The sequence below is a fragment of the Pan paniscus genome, chromosome 21 (assembly GCF_029289425.2).
Source record: "Pan paniscus chromosome 21, NHGRI_mPanPan1-v2.0_pri, whole genome shotgun sequence".
Classification (NCBI taxonomy): domain Eukaryota; kingdom Metazoa; phylum Chordata; class Mammalia; order Primates; family Hominidae; genus Pan; species Pan paniscus.
Window position 1 is genome coordinate 69,225,542 of NC_073270.2, and position 18,314 is coordinate 69,243,855.

The following is an 18,314-nucleotide window of genomic DNA, read 5'->3' on the forward strand; positions in this document are numbered from 1 at the left end:
CCTCTGCCCCAGGCTGGGCCGTGGCCCACATCCCCCAGACTCTTCACCTGCCCTGCCTCTGCCCACCCAGGCTTACTTGGTCCTCCAGATGGGCATCCTTGCCACTCTCCTGACCAAACACTCAATGGCTCCCCACTGCCTCCAAAACAAAAGGATGGCTGACTCCATTGTCCCTCAGGGCCTGGTGATCACCCTCCTGCCGACTCCCACTTCGTCCAGCCACACTCCTCCCTCCGGAGCTGTGCAGAAGCCCCTCCCTGCACCCCACCAGCCTCTGGTGCCCCCCCCACAGGCTAGGCAGGTGTGAGCTGGTAAAGCCGTGCCTGGCCCCTCTTTGTTCCCTCTGCAGCCCCAGAGGTGCCCCCAAAATGCTGGCAGGAGTGGGGCTCCTGTGAGCCCCCTCCCTGCAGAGGACAGTCCGCTGTCCAAGTCGGGACGGAGCAGGAACCCAGGCAGCTGGTGAGCTGGTGCTGTGGGCGCAGCAGAGCCCAGCCTGGCTGGAGTCTGTCTGGGGGCCACAGGTGGCTCCCCACCCCTCCTTGATGGGACCCACACGCACGCAGGCCCAGGTGAGAGACACACACGTCAGCCCTCAGAGCCACATAGGAGGCCATGCCTCGAACACACAGAGCAGCAGCGCCAGGGCAGACAGGCGGGCGGCAGGGCCAGGGCAGGACGGGGCTGTGGGACGAGGGTGCAACAAGGGGAGGGGGCGGCCCTGGGAGAGAGCAGAGGCTGGGGAGGAGGCAGCCGGCTTCAGCGCCAGCCACCTGGCCCCAGGGGCGGCAGGGCCTCTGCAGACATTGGAGATGTCTTATGGCTGAGCATGTCGGGGGCAGAGGAGCCCTGGACCCACCACTGCCCAGCACTGCACCCACTTCCTTTCTGGGAATGGAGAGTCAACATTCTAACAGTTCCCAGGAAGGGCAGCCAGGTCTCTCCTCCAGGGCGGGTGACTGGCCCCTGGAGGAGTCATCAAGAGCTTCTGTGCAGGAAGCCCTTCTGGTCTATGTGGGGAGTGGCTGGCCCCAGGCTCTGCAGGGCAGTGTCATCACAGAACACAAGCCTGCCCACCCGACAGGGAAAGGCCCTTTGTGCTGTATGGGGGTGAGGCTTCCCATAGCAGCTCAGCGCCCTCCAGTCTGAACAAACAGCCTTGTTTCCTGCTCTCAGCAGTGGGGACAGGGGTGGGACGGCCTGGAGCCTTGGGGTTCGCCTGTGATGCCAGGGCAAGACTCAGGAGAAACTTGAGTCCAGGACAGGAGACCCTGAGGCAGACCCCTGAGGCTAGCTGTCCCGCAGAGGCTGCCCTGTGAGCCACGGTGGGACAAGGACTGTGGCTGGTCTGGGGGTCCTGGCCTGGGAGCACCCTTGGCCCCAGATGGGTGCCCAGTGCCAGGGCAGGGGAAGCCCCCCATCCATCATTCCTGCTCTGCTCACAGATGGGGCCTGTGGGGTGGGGATGGAGGCACGAGGGGAGCCAGGCCAGAAGCAGGACAGAACGAGACCACGGGGGACACAGACGGGCTGGCAACAGGAAGCAGCGGCTGGGGGGAGGCGGGACGAGAAGGGTGGATGGGCCCTGGGAGGGCAGGGTTGGCAGGTGGGCTCCAGGCAGGGGAGGGCCCAGGGTGATCGGGCCGCCCAGCATGGGGCCACGCAGGGCAGGGGGCGTAGGGATGCTCGGTGGGCAGGGACAGTGGTCACTCTGCAGACCGGGTGGGCCACGGGGCTCCAGGGGCTTGCCCGGTCACAGTTCCAGACACAGAACTAGAACCACACACACACACAGGGCTTCTGTCCATGCATTTCCTACCTGGAGGCCCCGTAGGTTTGAGTTTGCGAACTTTCAAGTGTTTCCACACACACAAAGGGAAAAGAACGGAAAATTTCAAAAAGAACGGGATAAGAAAAAGAAAATGAAACAAATAGTTGAGGAAAGTAGGGGAAACAACAGAACAAAGAAAATTAGCACAAGGGCCGGTTCTGTCCCCGCCCAGGGCTGAGAGAGGTCACTTTGCAGAAACAAGGGCATGGCCGACATTCCCAGGAAAGACAAGCAGGGCCAGGCTCCTAAGGTCGGGCTTCCAGGAGGTGCAGGGGGGATGGTGCTGAGGGAGGGGTTGGGGCAGACCCCAGAGGGCGACTGCAAACATTGAGGACCGCCAAGGGCTCTGGCATCCTCCTCCCAAGTGACACCCTGAAAAGGCAGGTAGCAACTGAGGACTGCCGCGGGTCTGTCCACCCTGGCCAACTCAGGATCCTCAAGAAGAATCCTGGGCCCCACCCCAGCCTAGAATTACCAGCCACACTGTGCACCTGCCCCACCCTCAGGGAAGGCCCCACCCTCAGGGAAGGCCCCGCCCACAGGGAAGGCCCCACCCTCAGGGAAGGCCCCACCCTCAGGGAAGGATCCACCCACAGAGAAGACTCCACCCACAGGGAAGGCCCCACTCTCAGGGAAGGATCCACCCACGGGGAAGGCTCCACCCACAGGGAAGGCCCCACCCACAGGGAAGGCCCCACCCACAGGGAAGGATCCACCCTCAGGGAAGGCCCCACCCTCAGGGAAGGCCCCACCCACAGGGAAGGCCCCACCCTCTGGGAAGGCTCCACCCACAGGGAAGCCTCCACCCTCAGGGAAGGATCCACCCACAGGGAAGGCTCCAGCCTCTGGGAAGGCCCCACCCTCAGGGAAGGCCCCACCCACAGGGAAGGCTCCACCCACAGGGAAGGCTCCACCCTCTGGGAAGGCCCCACCCTCAGGGAAGGATCCACCCTCCGGGAAGGCCCCACCCTCAGGGAAGGCCCCACCCACCGGGAAGGCCCCACCCTCAGGGAAGGCTCCACCCACAGGGAAGGCTCCACCCTCTGGGAAGGCCCCACCCCCAGGGAAGGATCCACCCTCAGGGAAGGCTCCACCCACAGGGAAGGATCCACCCACAGGGAAGGCCCCACCCTCAGGGAAGGCCCCACCCTCCGGGAAGGCCCCACCCTCAGGGAAGGCTCCACCCACAGGGAAGGCTCCACCCTCTGGGAAGGCCCCACCCTCAGGGAAGGATCCACCCTCAGGGAAGGCTCCACCCATAGGGAAGGCCCCACCCTCAGGGAAGGCCCCACCCTCCGGGAAGGCCCCACCCTCAGGGAAGGCTCCACCCACAGGGAAGGCCCCACCCTCCGGGAAGGCCCCACCCTCAGGGAAGGCTCCACCCACAGGGAAGGCCCCACCCACAGGGAAGGCCCCACCCTCAGGGAAGGCTCCAGGGGACAGAAACCCCCTAGGTGCAGGTGACGGGGGGACGCGGGAGCTGGGAAGTCCCGGGGCTCAGTTCCCCACCTCAGAGCAGAGGGCGGGCGGGCAAGGTGGTGCCCACACAGACAGACTCGAGGGGTCAGGCCCGCGTGGACCAGGAGAAAGGCCCTCAGAACCCCTCATCTCAGACCTTAATTTAAGCAAGAGCCAGGCAACGAAAATCCCAGCTGGCTGCCACCTGCCCTTTTGTAAAACAAACAAAAACACGGGAAAGCCGCCCTCCGACCACAGAGGCTCACAGGACCTGCTGGCACTGCCTCGACAGGCACTTTCTAGGCCCCCTTCTCTGCTGCCCGAGGGGCTCCAAGGTTGTCTGTGTGCTCTGTCCTGTTGGGGGACACCTGGGACCCCCAGGATAATTTGAGTCTCCTGGTCCGAAAGTCTCACTGTGATCCGGGGTTACTTTCCTGCCCCCCACGCCGGAGCCCTAGGTCCTTGATGGGGGACGGGGTCATGGTACTGGTTCCACTCTTGAAGCTTGGGCACCTCGAGCTGCCGGTCCAGAGCAGCCTGGGGAGCAGCTGTCGGTCCAGAGCAGCCCGGGGCGGGGGGCATTTACCTTGAGCTCCCTGGGGAGCATCCTTGCAACGCACAAAACACAGCACGACCCACGGCCAGGACGATAAAGCAAAGGGGTGAGGAAATGAAAGTGAAGAGAAAGCCGCAGCTCTAACACAAAGGGCAGAATCAACGCCTCGAAATAAACCACACACAGAACTCCTTTGTGAAAAATACATTTTAAAGAAAAAAAATCAATCAAAATAATGAACAACAAAAAGTGGGGTTTAAGAACAAATGGGAAATAAAAAATGAAACAGATGCTTGGTGGCAGGTGCCCGGCGGCGGTACCTGTACATGGGCACGGTGACCGTTCGCTCGTAGTACTGCCACGTGGAGTGCAGGTCTGTGCGCGAGAGGTTGGTGGCATAGAATCTCCAGGCCGACTGCGGAGGGAAAGACAAGGCAGTTGGCGAGGGGCAGGCGGCGAGGGGCGCGCCCAGGAGGGCCGGGCGTGGAGGGAACGGGGCAGAGGGGACCCCCATGCTGTGGGCCAGGCACTCAGGACTCTGGGCCAGCAGGCCAGGCCCCAGTGCTGCATCAGCCCCACAGCCTCAGTTTACCCTCTGTAGGACAGACAGGCAAGCCCGCTTGTCAGACGGTGGGCCCTGAAGGAGGGGAGCGGTTGGGGCTTGACTCGGGGCCCTGAGCGAGCTCGCAGGGAGGCTGTGTTCTTTCCTTTTCATGACTGTTACCTGGCCCCTGGCGGGTATCACCTGTCCTGGGGGTTACCTTCCTGCCCTCCTGGTTGGGCCCTGGGCAACCTGAGGCGCTGGGAGTATGGGTAGGGCCAGGGACCCCAGCCTCCATCCTCCCAGGGCGGGGACTCAGCCCGGCTCGGGGCATGAGCCTGTGTGTCAGACTGAACCTCGCCTGGCTGGATTTCCGTTCTCTATGCCTTTGTTTTGTTTTGCGGTGCTGAAATAGACATATCCTGAAGTTCACCATGTTAGCCATGTTAAAGCGTGCACTTCAGTAGCGCCTGCACACACAGTGCTGTGCGACCACTGCCCCTATCTAACTCCACACCTCTTCGTCGCCCCCAAATAAACCCCCTCCTACCCCCGACGTTCAGCAGGCACTCCTGGTTCCTGGTCCCCCAGGCCCTGGCCACCGCCAGGGAGTACGGGGCTCCACGGACTTCCCCGCCCCGGGCATTTCCTGCCAAGGGCATCGCAAGCTGCACGGCCTTCCCCGTCTGGCTCCCTCCACTGAGCGTGACGTCCCCGCGGCCCATCCGCGACGTAGCAAGGGGCAGCGCCCGCTCCTCCTGATAGGAGGATCGTATGGATAAATCACATTCCGTTCATCCATTAATAGACATTTCAGCTGTTTCCACTTTTTGGTTCCTATGAGTGGTGCTGCTGTGAAATTTGTGTGCACGTTTTTGGTTGAAGGTCTGTTTTCAATTCTTTTGTGTCTGTCTATACCTAGAGGTAGAATGGCTGGGTCACGTGATAAACTCCACGTTTACGAACTTTCTGAGAAACAACCGAGCTGCTTTCCAGGGTGACTGCATCGCTACATTCCTACCAGCAGGGGGCGCGATGTCCACACATCCTCACTACGCTGATTTTCCATTTGCTAACATGTTAGCCCAGGAGTTCAAGCCCAGCCTGGGAAACATGGCAAAACCCTGCCTTTACTTAAAACAAAAAATTAGCCAGATATGGTGGTGCACACCTGTAGTCCCAGTTACTCAGGAGGCTAAGGTGGGAGGATTGCTTGAACCTGGGAGGTCGAGGCTGCAGTGAGCCAAGATCACACAACTGCACTCCAGCCTGGGCAAGAGAGCAAGTCCCTATCTCAAAAAAAAAAAAAAAAAAAAGTTGGCCATCCTAACGTGGAGCCTGAAGACGGGACTGAACTGCTGCCATCTCAGTATAAAACTCTAACAGGTGAGGAGCAGCATTTATGGATCAGCAAAGTAAGTGGTTTCTTGGGATGGACGGTGAACACTGCAGACAGCAGGGTAAGGTCACTTCTGTCAGGTCCAAACCAACCGAGGCCAGAGAGTACACGGCGGGAGGGCTCACGCCTGCACGGCTGAGATGAGGACAGTGTCAAAGACATTCTAAAATAACCCCACAAGGAATTCCTTGTCAGGAATGCAGCAATTCAGACAAGATGCTCTAGGAAGAACACTGGCCCAGCAGCGGCATCTCAACCAGTGAACGGCTGCCAACTCTGGTTTTCAGCCTCAGAGCCAGTGAACTCTTGTTTCCAAGCAGCTTATGTGAACTTCTCAGCCAGGGAGAGCTTCCCTGCCCCTCCCTCTCCGGCACACGGGTGGCTCGCCACACTGGCTCATCTCTCGATGAGAGTCCCCCACCCTCTGGCCACAGTGGTTCATCTCTGGTTATAATCCTTTCTTCTAATTCCCAAATACATTCGACATGTGTGTGGTTTTTTTTTTTTTTTTTTTTTTTGGTCGACAGAATCTACTCCAGGCAAAGATGTTGTGAACTGTGTTGAAATGACAAGGATTGAGAACATTATATAAACTTAGTTGATACAGCAGTGGCAGCATTTGAGAGGACTGACTGCGATGCTGAAAGGAGGTCCACTGTGGGTAAAACGCTATCCAACAGAATCGCATGCTGCAGAGAAATCTTTCGTGAAAGGAAGAGTGAATCGATGCGGCAAACCTCATTCTTGCCTTATTTTAAGAAATCACCACAGCCGGGCACGGTGGCTCACGCCTGTAATCCCAGCACTTTGGGAGGCCAGGGCGGGAGGATCATGAAGTCAGGAGATCAAGACCATCCTGGCTAACACGGTGAAACCCCGTCTCTACTAAAAATACAAAAAATTAGCCAGGCGTGGTGGTGGGTGCCTGTAGTCCCAGCTACCCGGGAGGCTGAGGCAGGAGAATGGCAGGAACCAGGGAGGTGGAGCTTGCAGTGAGCTGAGATCGCACCACTGCACTCCAGCCTGGGCAACAGAGCGAGACTCCGTCTCAAAAAAAAAAAAAAAAAATCGCCACAGCCCCAGCCTTCAGCAGCCCCACCTCATCAGCAGTGGCCACCAGCATCGAGGTGAGACCCCCTCCCAGCACAAAGATTGCAACTCGCAGAAGGCTCAGGTGATTGTTAGTATTTTTTTAGCAATTAAGTATTTGTAAGTGAAAGTACGTGCAGTGTTTTACTGTTTTTTAGACATAATGCTACTGCACACTTAGTAAGCTATGGCATGGTATAAACATTTTTGAGACGGAGTCTCAGGCTGTTGGCCCAGGCTGGAATGCAGTGGCGCAATCTCGGCTCACTGCAACCTCCGTCTCCCGGGTTCAAGTGATTCTCCTGCCTCAGCCACCTGAGTAGCTGGGATTACAGGCGTGTGCCACCACGCCCAGCTAATGTTTTCGTATTTTTAGTAGAGATGGGGTTTCACCATGTTGGCTAAGCTGGTCTCGAACTCCTGACCTCAAGAGATCTGCCTGCCTCAGCCTCCTAAAGTGCTGGGATTACAGGTGGGAGCCACGGTGCCCAGCCTGTAAACATAACTTCCATATGCACTGGGAAACCACGAAATTTGTGTGACTCGCTTTATTGCCGTATCTCTACTGTAGTGGTCTGGAACCACGGCTGCAGGTCCTCTGAGGTGCGCCCGTGGAGAGGCCCAGCTGTGCTCTGGAAATGTGCACCAGCTGCTAAGAGTGACCTTTGAGGGAAGCAGGGCGCATGGGACCCTGGGTTCTCAGATGCTGCTTTTTCTGGCACTATTTTAACCTTTTCACCACACATACGTGGTCACTTTTTAAACCGTCAATAGTGGAGTGAGATTTGGGGGCATTTTTGTTCTTCTTTATACTCTTGCATGGAAATAAATAGCTGTTTGTAGTTTTTATAGTGGAAAATAAATACACACCTTAAGGTAGGCTGGACCCAGAGCCAAGACCACAAGAGGCACATCCCCTGCAGTGGCCACTGACACTCCGCAGCTTGTGGCCACGTCTCCAGTCTCTGCCTTTGTGGTCACACTGCTTTCCCCTCCTCTGTGTCAAATCTCCTTCTTATAAGGATGCATGGGATTGCATTTAGGGCCCACCTGGGGTAACCCAGGATGATCTCCATCTCAAGATTTGCTGTCTAAGACAGGAGAGAGCCTATAGCCACATTCCGCTGGCAGGGATCCTGGTCAGCTCTGCGGGTCCAGTGGATGGAAGACTTTGGGGAGGAGCTGCAAGAATGGCTGCTCTCAAGGGGGGTCCTGCTGTCTGTCCATATTTTCTCTTTTTTTTTGAGATGGAGTCTCGCTCTGTCACCCAGGCTGGAGTGCTGTGGCGTGATCTCGGCTCACTGCAACCTCCGCCTCCCTGGTTCAAGGGATTCTCCTGCTTCAGCCTCCCAAGTAGCTGGGATTACAGACGCACGCCACCACGCCCAGCTAATTTTTTTGTATTTTTAGGAGAGACAGGGTTTCACCATGTTGGCCAGGCTGGTCTTGATTTCCTGACCTCATGATCCTCCCACCTCGGCCTCCCAAAGTGCTGGGATTGCAGGCGTGAGCCACTGTGCCCGGCCATTGTCTGTCCGTATTTTCAAGGTGGCTCAGGAATTACTTGTGGATGCCACAGTGGTCACTGCACGCTACCCACCCCCAAATGGTGGGACGGCACTGGGTGGGGTCCGGGCGGGCATCGTGGGGGCCCACAGCCAGCATCAGGGGTCAGACGAGGTCAGGCACTGACTCGCTGCAGTGTGTGGGCTCTAGGAGCCTTGGCCCTGCAGCTGCAGAACGGGTGTGCTCACCTCCCAGGGTGCGGTGGAGAGGACCTGATGGCCGGGCCCCAGCACCCACACAAGGCAAGGGCCACCCCAGCGTCCTCACACGAGCCACCCCCGTGCAGCCTCAGGGGTCGGAGCCATTTCTCAACACACACACTTCACATCCTCGATCCTTCCACAGATTCCTGCAGAGGGTGAGGGCTGTGGCCCCATCCACACACAGGGCAATGCCAAGGCCCCGGCGGCCTCCAGTCCTCAACAAGGTGGGACCAGGACAAGGGCTGTGCTGGTCCCCGGGGGACACCTGGACTCACCTGGATCAGGCCTGCTGCCGGGTTCCGCCTCTTCTCAAAGTGCTTCTGCCTGTGCTGCTCCTGAACCTTCAGGGCAAAGCCAGACCCCAAGATGCCCTGCAATTCATCAGGGTCAGGTCACACCCCAGGGACCCCCCCATACCCCAATTCATCAGGGTCAGACCACGCTCTGGGGCCCCACACACCCCCCAATTCATCAGGGTCAGACCACACTCCAGAGACTCACACACCCCCCAATTCATCAGGGTCAGACCACGCCCCAGGGACTCACACCCCCCCCAGTTCATCAGGGTCAGACCCGTCTCCACCGATCCATGCCTCCCCCACCTTCATCAAGGTCAGACTACATCCAGGAACCCACGTCCCCACAATTTGTCAGCATCAAGAGGAAGGAACCCTCTGGCTTGCAGGAGACATGGCAGGACCCACACTGAACTCAGAGTGGCCTCTCTTTCCCTTCCACACGGAAGAGTCTGCAGGCCCATCTTGAAGGGCACACAGTGAAGGGGACACTGGGACCAGCCTCTCACCGTGCACCAGCTGCCCTGCCCTGCCCTGCTCTGCCCTGGGACAACAAGGGTTGACAGGGCCCCTCCACCTCCCTCTGAGCTGGGTGGGCCTCACTGCCTGGACACCCACGAGGGACCTGTGTCACCAGCCGCCCTGCTCCTGGTCACAAGGACCTCCTGCTCAGCCCCACTCAGACTAAGAGGGGCCACCAGTGACTCACAGAGCCCCCCGAAGTGACAGCCGCAGCCTTGGGCATGCTCCTGCCAGGGCTGGGGAACCCCCACTCCAGTCCTTGGGGAACAAGGCCTCTGACCCTGAGCTGCCACCTCCAGCTCCTGGGGGCTGTGGACCTGCTGAGAGCCGCTCCTGCCCCAGGTCCCACCTAGGGAACTGTGCCCAGGGGCCTGTGGTCACCTCGGGAGCCTGCAAGACCTCGTCCCCTCCAAGGCAGGCAGGGGCAGCCGGACTTACTGCAGGCAGCGCAAAGAAGGAGACACCGATGAGGGTGAAGGTCGCCGCAAGGAGCCTGCCGTTCCAGGTCTGGGGGTACTTGTCCCCGTAGCCAATGGTGGTCAGCGTGATCTGTGGGACCGCAGGCTCTAGTCACACGAAGAGCCTGCTCGCACCCCTGAGGGCAGGCTGGACGCCCGCTGGCGACTCGGGGCTTGGGATGGGACAGATGCGGGGCCACCCCCGTGTCACCACCCACATGGGGGCCCAGTGAGGCCAGGGTCGGTGTCGGCCGCCCCTCATCCCCTGAGCCCTCTCTCCTCTTCCCCTATGGGCCAGAAGCGGGGTCCAGCCAAAGGCTGTGTCCCCATCTCACATCGAGAACCAGAGGCCCAGCGACGTGACTCCCAGGAGGCTCGGCTAGGACAGCAGCCCCCACTGCATCCCCGCCAGGTGAAGAGCGCAGCTGGGGAGAAGGGAGTGCCCAGAGGGACCCAGAGGAACGGGCAGGGCGTGCAGGGGGCTCGCTGAGCCTGAGCTGAGCTGAGGCCAGAGGAGAGGGGTGGGCGGGAGGAGGCCACCGCAAGAGGCGGGGAAGTGGTCTCCACCGAGCCATGGCGGGGTGGGCTGCTCCTGGAGCAGGGACCCCAGGGGTTGTGTTTAGTTTCTCTAGGGGTGGTGGGCAAGGGGGAGGTCGGGCCAGGTTGGACCTCCCCAAGGGTCCCGGTGAGCCCAGGAGCACCCGACTCGGGGCCTGGGTGAGGGGAAGCGAAGGACGGACATGTCTCCAAGCAGCTCTGACAGGAGACACCTGTGCCGGGGCCGAGGAAGGCAGGGGCAGGCACCCTGCACTCAGTGCTGGACATGTTGGGGCCGCAGCCCACCCCCGCCTGCCAGAACCCCACGCACCACAAGCCAGGGGCTCAGGACAGCCGCATGGAGGCCACTCTGGCTGGGACCAGAAGGTGGGCCCGGGACAGGCCCTGTGAGGACAGAGTCTTAGATAAACAGACGGAGGGGTCGAGGCCTGAGCGCAGACAGCAAGGCCGGGAAGGGGAGACCTCTCACCAGGACCTGCAGCCCCACCTTGGGGAATTTACCCTGGGTTCTGAGGACGCTGCTGTGTGGTCTGAGGACAGGGTGGGCCGGCTGGGCCACGCCTGCTCCACACCGACAGGAAGCTGTGGCCTGGTGCAAAGCAGCGCCAGCACCTGGGGGCCTTGGCTGCCACCACCAGGCGGAGCGCACAGGAGACTCTGGCAAGGAGGCTGCCACACAGTGGGCGGGAGGCTGGGCGAGGCCTGACCAAGAAACCTCTCCTGGGGAGACTAAGCCAGGGCCTCAGCCCTCTACACAATCTCGTTACCAAAGGAGGCGTGTTTTGTTTTTTTTTTTTTTTTGAGACAGAGTCTCGCTCTGTCCCCCAGGCTGGAGTGCAGTGTCGTGATCTCGGCTCACTGCAAGCTCCGCCTCCCAGGTTCACGCCATTCTCCTGCCTCAGCCTCCCGAGTAGCTGGGACTACAGGTGCCCGCCACCACACCCGGCTGATTTTTTGTATTTTTAGTAGAAACAGGTTTCACCGTGTTAGCCAGGATGGTCTCGATCTCCTGACCTCGTGATCCGCCTGCCTCGGCCTCCCAAAGTGCTGGGATTATAGGTGTGAGCCACTGTGCCCAGCCATTGAAGACTATTGCCATTCTCAACTCAACCACAGACAGCAAGGGTTGAGGGGGAAGGCGGAAAACCAGGAGGGAGAGGATGGGGACTGAGACAGAGAGACAGAGAGATAGAGAGACAGAGACAGAGAGATAGACAGAGACAGAGAGATGGAGATAGAGACAAAGGCAGAGATAGAGACAGAGAGATAAAGAGACAGAGAGATAGAAAAACAGACAGAGACAGATAGAGACAGAGAGAGACAGAGAGATGGAGACAGAGAGATAGAAATAAAGACAGAGACTGAGAGACAAAAACAGAGCGATAGAGAGAAATAGAGACAGAGATAGAGACAGAAAGATAGATACTGAGAGAGACAGACACAGAGATAGAGAGACAGAGAGAGACAGAGAGATACACAGGGACAGAAAGAGACAGAGACAGAGAGATACACAGAGACAGAGAGAGACAGAGACAGAGATAGAGACAGAGAAAGAGACAGAGACAGATATGCAAAGAGATAGAGAAACAAACAGAGATAGAGACAGAGAGATACACAGAGACAGAGAGAGAGACAGAGAGATACAGACAGAGAGATATGGACCTGGCACAGTGGCTCATGCCTGTAATCCCAGCACTTTGGGAGGCCAAGGCTGGTGGATCGCTTGAGCCCAGGAGTTCAAGACCAGCCTGGCCAACATGGTGAAACCCTGTCTCTACTAAAAATACAAAAATTAGCCAGGTGTGGTGGTGCATGCCTGTAATCCCAGCTACTCAGGAGGCTGGGGCAGGAGAATCACTTGAGCCCGGGAGGTTGAGTCTGCAGTGAGCTTTGACTGCACCATCGCACTCCAGCCTGGATGATAGAGCAAGATCCTGCCTCAAAAAAAAAAAAGAGAGAGAGACAGAGATGGCAGAGAGACGGGCGGGGCAGTGAGACATGGACCCTGGCCAGAATGTTGTAAGGGACAGGGGAGTCGAAAGAAGCCAGAGAATCCCGGAGCAGCTTCTGAGCCCGGGTCCCACTGAGGGCCAAGTCTGTGGAAGGGGGCCAGGCCCTGCACCCCTCCCCAGGGGGGTCAGATGGATGGGACACTTTCACACACAGCTCTCCAAAAATTTCTGCCCCTGAAATGTTCTCAGCTAGCCATCCGACCTGCTCCTTCAAAGTGGAGGCCAACTCAAGGAAAAGGAAGCCGGAGGCCTGGCAGATGGGGCCTGGCCTGCGGGGTAGGTGAGGGCGGGGCTCCCCCCACACTGCTGAGAACCCCCAAAGGCTGCAAGAAAGGGAAACTGGGGGTAGATCTCATCCCAGTAGGAGGTACACAGCGTGTTTGAATCAGGAAATACCAGCATCCCTATTTACTATTTAAGACTAATCAGGTAAACCCCAAAGAAAAACACAGAAGCAGCCGCATCCGCTGCAGAGGGACCCAGAGGGGAGGGCACCGCGGCCGCAGAGTGGGGCTCTATTCTCACCATAAGGCTTAGGAACTGTCTGACATTTAAAAATATACACAAGCATTACTCTGAAAAAACACCCAATTGTAAAGATAAGGAGGCTGTTGCCCACAAAAGACCTGGGGGATGGCCTTGTCCCCATCCAAAGTCCTAGGGCCCAGCAGTCACAGCTCAGGATGCCCCGGGCCCCACACTGACCCTATGGCGGGGCCTGAACCACACAAGATGGCTCAGTGAGTCCAGGTTATCTGCCTGGTCCACAGCCTGGGCCCCGGGGCATGCTCAGCTCTCAACCCCCACCCAAGCCCCGACTGGGAAGACAGTGTCCAGGTCTCATGAAATTAATAAAATAACTTCGGATCAGCTGCATCCGGCTTAGGCACCAGGTGGAGCTGCCCATGCCTTCCCCGCAGGGCTGAGCCCACTCAGCCGGCATGTGCGGGGCTAGGCCCGGGGTCTGGTCTCAGCCTCCCAGGAGACCACAGACCCTGCCCCTGCGCACCAGCAGCCTGAGGGTGTCTGTGGCCCCAGGTGAGGACGAGCCCAGGGGCCAGATCTGTTCAGACCTGATCAGAGTGGGGCCTGCAGAGCCACCTAGTCTCCAAAAACTCACGGCTGCCCAGGATAGATCTCCTAGGGATGCCTCTTCTCCCCTTTCCCCCAATAATCGGGACATGGAGCAGGTGGAGGGTCACTCAGGAGGAAGGAAGATGCCCACCACAGCGAAGCTTAGGCTCCCTGGGGCCCAGCCCTCCCCACCCACTCCCCCGCCAGCTTGGCAACCACCACCCCGCCTCAACCACAAGCCATCATGACCACGGGCAGCCAGCAGGTGGCCCCAAAGAGATGTATGGAGCAGGCTCAGCCAGTGAGAGCCTGGTCCCAGCACAGGGACAGGGGTGTATCAGCAGGGAAAGGGAAAACCACAATGACCACAACTCACCAGGCCCCACCAGAGTGCATCCGCGTAGGTGTCAAAGTGGTCGTTCTCCCCCTTCTCTGCCAAGTACACCAGGAACGAGGCCAGGATGAGACAAAGGAAGCCGATGTACCAGGCAGTGACCAGCTCCTGAGAGGCAGACGGCACCACCATCATGACCACCATCACCATAAGCATCACCATCACCACCACCACCACCACCACCATCACATCATCACCATCAACACCATGACCATCACCATCACCACCATCACAACCACCAAAACCATCACCACCACCACCACCATCACCAGCACCACCATCACCACCATCACCATCACCATCACCATCACCACCACCACCATCACCATCATCACCACCACCACCATCACCATCACCACCATCACCACCATCACCATCACCACCACCATCACCATCATCACCATCACCATCACCACCACCATCACCACCACCATTACCACCATCATCACCACCACCATCACCGTCACCACCATCACATCACCACCACCATCACCATCATCACCATCACCATCACCATTATCACCATCACGATCACCACCATCACCACCACCATCACCACCATCACCATCACCACCACCACCATCACCATCACCATCACCACCACCATCACCACCACCACCATCACCACCATCACCATCACCATTATCACCATCACGATCACCACCATCACCACCACCACCATCACCACCACCACCATCACCATCACCACCACCACCATCACCACCACCATCACATCACCATCACCACCATCACCATCATCACCACCATCACCACCATCACATCACCATCACCACCATCACCATCATCACCACCATCACCACCATCACCATCACCATCACCACCACCACCATCACCATTATCACCACCACCACCATCACCACCACCACGATCACATCACCACCACCACCATCACCATCACCACCATCACCACCACATCACCACCACCATCACCATCACCACCATCACCACCATTACCACCATCATCACCACCACCATCACCGTCACCACCATCACATCACCACCACCATCACCATCATCACCACCATCACCATCATCACCACCATCACCATCATCACCATCACCATTATCACCACCATCACGATCACCATCACGATCACCACCATCACCACCACCATCACCACCATCACCATCACCACCACCACCACCATCATCACCATCATCACCACCACCATCACCATCACCACCATCACCACCACCATTATCACCACCATCACCATCACTACCATCACCATCACCACCATCACCATCACCATTACCACCACCACCATCACCATCATCACCACGACCACCATCACCATCACCACCATCACCATCACCACCACCACCACGATCACCACCATCACCATCACCACCACCACCACCACCACCATCACCATCATCACCATCACCACCACCATCACTACCACCATCACCACCATCACCCTCACCACCACCACCACCCGCCACCTGCCTCCAGGAGCACTGCAGCCTCGCCAGTCAGCCCACTTTGGGCTCTGTCTCCAGGGATATAGGGGCTGGATGGATCCCTCTCCTGAGGCCAGCAGAGGCTCCACACCAGGGTCGGTGGCAGGGCTGGCACAGGGGAACCAGGAGGCGCCGCTGGCTTCACCATCTTAGCTACGGCAGCCCATTCCCCTGAGCCTCCTGGCCTGGGCAACAGTGGCTCGCATGGCCAGCCCACCGTGCCCTCCAGGGTCAGTAGTGTCTATTCTGGCGGCCAGCAGGGCTGGAGAATCTTGGGACTGTTGAGACCCTCCCCCAACCTCCCTGAGCCTCCGGGCACAGATGTGAAAAGGGTGCCCACTGCAGTCAGCACTCAACCCCTACAGCGTCCAGGGAGGGAGAGGGGCCACCGGGGGCTGACCCCTGCCCGTTCTGCAGACAAAGCCACCACCCTGCCAGGGCTCAAGAGGGAAGAAAATGGGGAGGGGGCCGTTTAAGCAAATGAGCCCACCCCTGAGCAAGGTGGAGGGACAGCACAGTCTGGCAGGATGGGGTCTCGGTCACTGGGGGGCCTGGGGCCCCTGGAACTCAGCATGTGTGGCCACAGCCACCCACTGGGTCCCCCGGACAGCGGCCGCCGCAAGCCGCAGCTTAAACAACCACCAGGCAGGTGACTAGCACGATGTATTGATCCAGGCACTAAAAACCCAGGAAAGAAGACACCCAACCACAGAGCCGAGGGTTCGTGGCAAGAAGGTGGGGGTGGCAGGGGCCAAAATGGCCTGGCCTGGCCTTTCGAAAAAGCAGCTTTCTGGAGACAGACGACAAAGATGGCCCAAGTCACGGGAAGAAGCACCGAGAAGAAAGGGGAGGGAGGCTCGTTCACACCTGATGGGCTCCAGCCAGAGCCACCACTGACTCCATCCCTCCACCCAGGGCTCTTGAAGCAAACCCCAGGCAGTGGTGCGGCCCGGTCTGGGCCAGGACTCTCGCTGGCTGGGGGCGCCCACCGCCAGCCTTGGGGCCGTGACTCACCTTGCTGTGGGCATAGACCACAGAGCCCAGCAGCTTCCAGGTGCCTCCCCGCCGGTCCATGCGGATCATCCGCAGAATCTGCAGGAAGCGCAGGCTCCGGAGCGCAGATGTGGCAAAGACGTTGCCCTGGGAGCCGGCGGCCAGCACCGCAATGGAGGCGATGAGCACCATGATGTCTACAAAGCGGGCGTGGAGCTGGTGAGCTGCTGGGCCGCCCCTTGCGCCCCCTTGGAGAAAACTCCCCACCCCGGGTTCCAGGAGGATGTGCAGAGGGGCGGGAAGGTGTATGCCCAGCGCCTGGTGTGGGCTCTGTCAGGCCCCAGGAAGGACATTACTATCGTCCACCCTGCCTGTGGGGCCCAGGATGGGCAGCCCAGCGCCACATCCCTCTTCCTGACATTTAGGCAGAGTTAACCACAGCCTCTGACTCCAAGTCAGCAGGTGAAAAGAAACTTCCAGAAGGAGCCAGTCCTGCCCAGCCTCTCTGGCCCACGCAGACGCCCCAGCTCCCCCCAGGGCTGAGTCCGTCCCTGGGTGCCTGGCCCTGATTCTAGCAATACCACCCCCACCAGGCCTCACCAATCACACAGAACGGCTTCCGGGCAAACTTGAGCCGCCCCCTCCAGCCACGGTACCGGCAGCAGCAGCCTGCGGCCCAGATCCGCACGAAGTACTCCACGCCAAACACCACGATAGTCACGATTTCCTGCAGGGGAGGAAAGCTGAGGCCACCTCGAGGCCTGGGGGAGGGCCTGGGGGCCCAGCCTGGACACCCACAGGAGCAGTTCTGGCCCAGGGACCAAGCCACAGGGCAGGAGGCCCCCAAAGGAAACTGCAAGCTGACCCCCAAAGGGCCCCCACCCCTCTCCAGCCTCTAGGCAGGAAGGGTTGGGCCCTCTGGAGACCCTGCATCCGGGAACACAGCTGGGCATGAGCACCATGGGGCCACCCTCCCCACCTCCCTGTCTGAGCTGGGGACTCTATCCAGGCTAGGGGACCCCGTCTGAGCTGTGGGGGGTGGCCCTGTCTAAGCTGGGGGATCTATCTGGGCTAGGGGACCATGTCTGAGCTGGGAGGGCTGCCCTGTCTGAGCTAGGGGGCTCTATCTGGGCTAGGGAACCCTGTCTGAGCTGGGAGACCCTGTCTGAGCTGGGAGGCCCTGTCTGAGCTGGGGGACCCTGTCTGAGCTGGGAGGCCCTGTCTGAGCTGGGGGACCCTGTCTGAGCTGGGGGACCCTGTCTGAGCTGGGGGACCCTGTCTGAGCTGGGAGGCCCTGTCTGAGCTGGGGGACCCTGTCTGAGCTGGGAGGCCCTGTCTGAGCTGGGGGACCCTGTCTGAGCTGGGGGACCCTGTCTGAGCTGGGAGGCCCTGTCTGAGCTGGGGGACCCTGTCTGAGCTGGGAGGCCCTGTCTGAGCTGGGGGACCCTGTCTGAGCTGGGAGGCCCTGTCTGAGCTGGGAGGCCCTGTCTGAGCTGGGGGACCCTGTCTGAGCTGGGGGACCCTGTCTGAGCTGGGAGGCCCTGTCTGAGCTGGGGGACCCTGTCTGAGCTGGGAGGCCCTGTCTGAGCTGGGGGACCCTGTCTGAGCTGGGAGGCCCTGTCTGAGCTGTGGGGAGCCTGTCTGAGTTGGTTGGGGAGCTGCCCTGTCCGAGCTGTGGGGAGCCTGTCTGAGTTGGTTGGGGAGCTGCCCTGTCCGAGCTGGGGGACTCTATCTGAGTTGGGGGCCCCTGTCTGAGCTGGGGGACCCTGTCTGAGCCAGTGGGGGACCTGCCTTGAGTTGGGGGGTGCACAGCGGGGCTGAGCTGAGGGAAGGCCCCAGGTAACTAACTGCAAAGGGGGCCACAGTCTCCACCCAGACCTTG

The 18,314-nt window shown here is 59.4% G+C and overlaps 1 protein-coding gene across 14 annotated transcripts in view; it reads right to left on the reverse strand.

The window, feature by feature from the left end:
• The window catches only part of KCNQ2 (potassium voltage-gated channel subfamily Q member 2), a 73,604-nt gene that overhangs the window by 25,087 nt on the left and 30,203 nt on the right, over positions 1-18,314 (reverse strand). For 10 of the 14 annotated variants that reach the window (XM_055104899.3, XM_055104904.3, XM_055104901.3 and 7 more), the window contains exons 3-9: positions 17,033-17,159; positions 16,454-16,629; positions 13,937-14,062; positions 9,897-10,007; positions 8,916-9,011; positions 4,163-4,257; positions 1,817-1,846 (exon numbers count right to left, since the gene is read on the reverse strand). In XM_055104899.3, coding sequence (XP_054960874.1) covers positions 1,817-1,846; positions 4,163-4,257; positions 8,916-9,011; positions 9,897-10,007; positions 13,937-14,062; positions 16,454-16,629; positions 17,033-17,159 — 761 coding nt within the window. The remainder of the gene's footprint in view (positions 1-1,816; positions 1,847-4,162; positions 4,258-8,915; positions 9,012-9,896; positions 10,008-13,936; positions 14,063-16,453; positions 16,630-17,032; positions 17,160-18,314) is intronic. The other 4 variants (XM_055104900.3, XM_055104907.3, XM_055104903.3 and 1 more) reach the window with 1 other exon arrangement.